At 47.0% G+C, this 6607-nt stretch overlaps 1 protein-coding gene across 1 annotated transcript; it reads right to left on the bottom strand.

Moving 5' to 3' along the window:
* Positions 1-2594: 2594 nt before the first annotated feature.
* LOC127344563 (single-stranded DNA-binding protein, mitochondrial) lies at positions 2595-5057 on the bottom strand. Its single transcript, XM_051370863.1, has 7 exons — positions 4772-5057; positions 4375-4449; positions 4141-4277; positions 3849-4057; positions 3635-3735; positions 3146-3205; positions 2595-2941 (listed from the first exon to the last, which is right to left on the bottom strand). Exons 2-7 carry the CDS (start codon positions 4439-4441, stop codon positions 2925-2927), a joined length of 591 nt encoding a protein of 196 aa, XP_051226823.1. The 5' UTR covers positions 4442-4449; positions 4772-5057; the 3' UTR covers positions 2595-2924.
* Between the last annotated feature and the right edge of the window lie 1550 nt (positions 5058-6607).

Below are 6607 nucleotides of genomic sequence, written 5' to 3' on the forward strand. Positions count from 1 at the left end.
CATGCTCACTCTTACACTACTCCACACACCCTCTCTTCAAATAAACACAATCATACTCCGAATCGAAATAAGTTGTACATGAAAAAGATGCATGTTGATGATATGAATCAATTCTGACAATCGGTTTCGAGTTTTGTTAGTCGTAAATCATCAATTTTGTGTATGAAGTTTTGAGGGAATTTTGCCAAATTTTATGCACACGCTCAATCGTTTGAAATTTCCTTTGACGAGTAGGTTCACCTCACCATTCCATATGACTTTCATGTTGAAAGGTTTTTATTTCGGTAGATATAGATTGATAGATAAATGACTCGCTGATATAGTGTAATTCATACGTATGTGTGAGTATGTTTTGGAGTACTTTTGCTCAACTTCTCACTTATCATCTTCACGGATGGCGACATGGTGATGATAGGTGAGAAGTGAGAGGTGATAATCCATGATGGTGACGGCCAGTGGCGGACCCACCGGGGGGGCGAGCAGGGGCGGCCGCCCCGGGTCTCCCGGAGCGGAGCAGGGCACCCAGCAGCCTGCATTTTTTTTTGAGCAGACCCAGCAGCTGCAGGGGCGGCCGCCATTGACGAACAGCGCTGATTTTTGTTCCGTACGTTCACAGGAGGAAGAAAGGAAGATGGGCCTCCACTATTGGGCTTAAGTGAGCAATGAATGGCCCATTTGTATATTTTTTTCACCATGCACACGATTGACTCTCTATCGTTCCAGTCAGAAAAATCCCCACTTCGTTCCGTATCCCAATTCTCATCCCTACTCCCTAGCTCGCTCTCTCGACTGCCGACAACCTACCTGCACGCCTGCACACATCGCCGCCCGCCCTGAGGTATTGAGCACAGAATGCCTAACCACCTGATTTGGCCGCCCCGACCCGATGGACTCGGATGAGGAGGCCGATAAGGAAGAGGCAGCAGCAACTTCGGCGCAGACGCACGAGATTGCGCATGTAATCTGTCCCCTTTATGCTAATTTTGGTGCCATGTTTCCTCTGTACAATATCAATAATAAGTAGAGCACTCAATTCTGCCATCAAATGTGATATTGTATAGGACATTCTACTGGCTGATGCATTCAATCTGGATGATGAAATCCGGTCCTCGTATTTGGAGACAGACTGAAGAGTATGCTATCCTTGATGGTGTTCCTTCTACAACTTCAACTTAATGGTACAATCCTATCTTGTAAATAGCTACAATTGTTATCACACTTGTGCTGAGATTTACATACATAATGTTTTTGATTGACATGTTATAGGTCTTGGATGGAGTTTTAGAGTCATATTGTGAAAGCCAATGAGTATTCAATCAGCAAAAGTGCTTGTATATATTTTCCAGTAGTATTTTTTTTATGTTTTTTCATGTTCTATCTTATCCATATTGAAAGCTATATCTTTCGAAAATCCCTCATTTATTATGTACACTTACATTTCAGATTTTAAAAAAATTCTTAATATGTTCGCCCCGGCAAACCTCAATTTATGGGTCCGCCACTGGTGACGGCATGGTGATGTTCGCCTTCGTGGTTGGCGACGTGGTGATGCGTATGACCGGTGTGGTCATGGTGGTGTTCGTCTGCGTGGTCGGCGACGTGGTGATGCTCGTGACCGGCGTGACAGCGGTGTCATGGTGGTCTTCGTCTTTGTGGTCGGCGACGTGGTGATGCTTATGAACGGCGGTGTCATGGTGGTATTCATCTTCGTGGTCGGCGACGTGTCCATGCTTGTGAACGGCGTGACCGGCGGTGGCATGGTGGTCTTCGTCTTCGTGGTCGGCGACGTGATGATGCTTATGACCGGTGGTGCCATGGTGGTTACTTGCTTCGTGGTCGGCAACGTGCTCATGTTTGTGATGGGTGAGGTAAGGTCACCATGTTTTCATGCAGGTGAGGCTAGGAGAAACATGTGAGGAACCAAACAATGGGGACTCGGGCCGGGGCAGAAATGAGCGGCTCAGGTGACCAAACAACATAGCTTTTGTGGCCTATGGCCCGTCTCTGACGCGCAGGTGGTTTCTTCAACTGGCGTAGTGGTGCAAAATATTAGCTTAGGTAACCAAACGCGCTCAAAGTGTTTTAGTTAAGTCTTGTAGAGAGCAAGGTGCAGTTTTTGTGTAATAGGACGCAAAACAATATGCGTATGTATCCATGCACTTAATCTTCTAAGTGAACTATATGATGCACAGTGAGGACGTCAAGGTAGCAAGCATCATTGATTATATGTTCAACATGTAAACTTGCATGTTCCGTTACACAAGGATCTTGTATTTCAGAGCTACCGCAAATAAACTTGTTATGCATTTCGGGTCTCCTTTCTTGCAACTGATCCGGCGATTTGTGATCCCTGCTCGCGACATCACATACGTCCGAGCATGAACAGAACTGACAGCGGTTCAGCAGCCAGTCACCGGCACACACCGGTTGCTCAGGGGCCACTGGCCTGCCCCGACTAAAAAGAGCCCAAAAGGCAGGAGAAACCCTCACTCGCCGGCTCTATTTCTGCAGCAGACAAAGTTCGGTCATATCAACGAACAGAGTGCGACACTGCAAGAACTGTTAACTAGACTGAACCAAGTTACAGACAAATATAACTGAAACTGGTCTTCACTAAGAGCACAGGCCACAGGTGACCCGAGCATCAGTCAGAAACAAAGCATGTTCACAGTTTCTCTCCAAGAGCTCAAGAGCAGGCGACAATACAAAATCAACTTCAACACTAAAATCCATACGCTTCCATAGACGGAAATGAAGCACAGGGCTTTGCATCTACAAGGGCATTCAGACCTTCAGTACTAATAGTATTGATGAAACTTTTTAAGAAAAATAAATAAATTCCACGGGCTTGTCCCAAGTATAAGACTTCAACTGCCCAATTCTTCCTCCTCTACCTTGTTGTCCTTCACTAGCATTGATCGCGACTAGAATAGTCCTTCCCCTGCCAAAAAGAAGTTATTGTGATGAATGCAGGTTGAGACACTGACTTGTTTATTCTCACAAGTTTTATAAGACTGTTCACAGACATAGCGTAGCGCAGGGAAAAGAACAGATATGCTGCCTATCAGATTTTTTCCCCTACACTTCACTATATGTTGTGATGTGTTTCTTTCATAAAAAATAATAAGATGCTGATTGCACTTACTTAATTCTTCCAATGATTGGCTGACATCACTGTCCCCAGACTGAACCAAGTGAATTTTGCCTGCAAAGAGATAAAACTTCTATACGTCAACCTTATAGAAATGGAAATAGTAACAAAATAGAAAACTGAAAGAATGAGAACATCATGAATTCAGAAATAATAATACAATATATTGGGAGGATTCAAAAGTAAGCTGCATGGAGAACTGCATTCCAGTTCTAGACTCTGCAGTCAGCTCGCGGTTGTCTCTCCTTTATGGAAAAGCCACAGGGGCTATTCCTTGTAGGTAGGCCTAGGTTTTCTTATTAACGCACATTTGACAGTGTTGGGTGGGGTATTGCAAAGGAAAGATAACTAGGAGGGAAATCTTTGAGGACTAAGTTAGCTACTAGGTGCTCAGCTAATGCATTTGTAAGTTTATGTTGCTAATACTGTCTCTACAGCAATGCAAAGGAAAAAAATCTGTACTGAAACCTCAGATTAACATACCATCACGCCGCACACAGATCTCAGGTATATTTTTCACTTGATTATTGATTCTGTCATTGTAGACTCTAGTCTCAATGTCACCCTCAACATAAACTGCAGCACTGAAATAAGACATAGCAATAACCAATTTATATACATGGTGAATTAAGAATCTGAACTGAATAGTGTCCTATCAACAAAGGGGGGAAACAGAATTGAAGTACAAACCACATACTTCTTGACCAACTTTTGAACAGCATAAGTACCAAGCTCCTCATTATGAACAGCTATGCGATGCCACTGAGCTGGCAATGGCAAGTTTTCAGCACCGACTCTCCTCTGGTCAAACATGCCCCCTGTCCCGACAGTAAATACAGTCACCGTGTGGCCGTTCCTCAGTATTTTCTGCACAGGGACTTGTCCAACGTTGCCACAAATAATTGCCTAACAGAAGCAAACAAGTCAACCAAGTGCAACATGAGAACCAAAATACAAATGGTAATTCTGACAGGATATATATCAAGTACCCGGTGAACACCACGAAATTCGGTCTCTTTCCCAGAACCTGCAAGATCATCGTCTCCATCGCCACTCACGCCGCTCTTCCCATCAACATCAGCAAAAGAAGCGGTAGAGCTCCATGCTCGCGATGTTCTGTATAAATCTACCAAAGGACACAACCAATGAGTCATATATCTGATGAGCACCTTTCACGGTCAAAGGGAAACAAAACAAAACAAAAAAAATTACGCAGTGCCCACCAATTGAATTTCTTTGTTGTCCTAGGAGCCTCCTCAGGCTCAGGTTCTTGAGCAATTTCGCGCTCATGGTAAAGCCTGTATAAAATGGAGGGAGAAATGGTGAAATGACATAATCGTATACTAATTAAATAAATACAACAATAAACGGGCGCAGCTAGTTTGTGTGTAATTCACAGAAACTGCTTATCAAAAAGTCAGCTTTGTAGCACGAACGCTGAGCAAATTGTTAAATGTTAACTACGGAGTACTTATCGTTTGATTTGCCATAAGGGACACTATCGCTCACATCCCATCCTCAGTTGACAGGGGCGGATCTAGATGGATTCATCTCATCCCGGAACTTGAAGGGATCAGTTAGGGTTGAATTAATCACGGGATGACTAAGCGGGACTCATACCTCAAAAATCGATGCACAAGATTGCGGGCGGGGTGGAGACGGCAGGCACGCGATGAGGAGAACGGCGACGGCGGAGGCGACGCAGAGAAGCAGAAGGCTTCGGAGGTGGGCGGGGCGCTGACGCGAAAACTACGGCACGCCCGCACAGGGCAGCTCTGAGGCACGGCGGTGGTAGACTTTACAGAGGTTTAAGAGCCGCAATCGGTTGGATTGGACTTGGAGCTGGTTGGCTAGGTCAGGGCATTAGGTCATGCGAGGAAGAGGGAGGGTAGGCGAGTTTGTGAAGTCTTTTTTTTTTCAGAAAGTGAGTAGCAATATCCTACCCTATAAATTTTTTGTCGGGAAATTAGAATGAATCATTGAGTGAAAAAAGAGCAGAGACTCTACTAGTCTTCACTCTTGTGGTTTTCTCGGTTTATGTTTTCTTATTCGGGGTCTTGCTTTTCATGGTAGGGTAGGGTAGGGTAGTATGAGAGCGGCGATATAGCACACGAGCTCGCCTACACCTGGGCAGGGATTGGGGGAGCTGGCACGTTTGGGAAGTGGGCATCGGTCTTTACCTTGGCTATACGCGGCGTGCGCGTTGTATTGTACGAGGTGGGCCTCATTGCAACGCTAACAGAATTTGGACCGGGACAAGGTAGACCAGTTGCACAGTTGGGCTGGTTTTCTTGTACCGATGGCACAGAAAACAACCAGGGCGTCATCCAGCCCAGGCGGTGGTACCGCCGTTGGACCTGTGCGCCAATTCGCCTTCGACGTCGACTCCAACACCTGGCGCACCTAGCGCAAGACCGAGAAGAATCTGAGGAGGAAGGTGGATTTCCTCGACGACAGGGACTTCCCGTTTGACCATCCACCACCGCCTCGTCATCAAACACGGCAGCAGTCGGCGCCTCCACAGGACGATGACGACGACTACAACGACGCGTTGGCCTAACACAACGAGGAGGCCAAGGACGACAACGATGCCGCCTGCATGTTCTAGGAATGGCAGGCGGCCATGGCAGAAGGCCGAGAGTTCAAGTACCCAGCGACGATGACGGACGACGAGATCGAGAGGCTCGGCGTCCTCGTCTCGGAGGTGGACCGACCGGTGCAGCCACCGGCATCATGCCGCCGGGCCTCACGGACGAAGAGGCCCTACGACGGGCGCTCGAGGACTCGGCCCCGCAACCAGTGCAATCGTCGCCTCCTCCTCCGCCGTGCAACCCTTGGGCGGCTCCACCTCCATCACCACCGTGGGCCGCTCAACCTCCACCACCGGCATGGGCTGCTCCACCTCCACCACCGTCGGCACCGTCGTATGTTCCGCCGCTTGCCAACTGGTCGTGGCCGGTACCGGAGCTCGTCGTGATCGACGACGACGATGAGTAGGCGCAGGCGTTATTAGGCTTTATAGTTTATTTTCCTTTCTTTACTATGTAAATTATGTTTTTAGGTTAGAAAAATGCAAAATCGAAAAAAATGCATCGTGCCGCTGGAGCTACCCGCAATCGGACACGCGGTCAATTTCGACTATTTAAAACAACGCAAACGGACGCGCGCGGACATGTCTAAAATGCGTCAATCCATTTGAGATGCCCTAACAAGAAGGATATTTGCAAGATATACGTAGTGCGTAGTATCATAACGCGGTACAGAATCAGAGATAAACTTGTACCGCCTCGCCAACTAACCGGATCGAACATCCAACTGTGTGGCCAGCACCATAAATACGCTTTGAGGTGAAAACAGCTATAACAGAAATACCTGACAGAAATACTGAGGCCCGCTTCACAATGTGCCACTTCGCCCAATCGCTGTCCGGGAGCAAGCGAGCTCGTGAGCTCCTTT

The sequence above is a fragment of the Lolium perenne genome, chromosome 3 (genome assembly GCF_019359855.2).
Source record: "Lolium perenne isolate Kyuss_39 chromosome 3, Kyuss_2.0, whole genome shotgun sequence".
Taxonomy (NCBI): Eukaryota; Viridiplantae; Streptophyta; class Magnoliopsida; order Poales; family Poaceae; genus Lolium; species Lolium perenne.

Coding starts and splice junctions, on each gene's coding strand:
- LOC127344563 (XM_051370863.1), bottom strand. CDS start 4,441: ATGAGCGCGAAATTGCTCAAGAACCTGAGCCTGAGGAGGCTCCTAGGA. Junction 3,736..3,848: donor GTTCAAAAGTTGGTCAAGAA/GTATGTGGTTTG, acceptor GTCTTATTTCAG/TGCTGCAGTTTATGTTGAGG. Junction 3,206..3,634: donor GATCTGTGTGCGGCGTGATG/GTATGTTAATCT, acceptor ATCTCTTTGCAG/GCAAAATTCACTTGGTTCAG.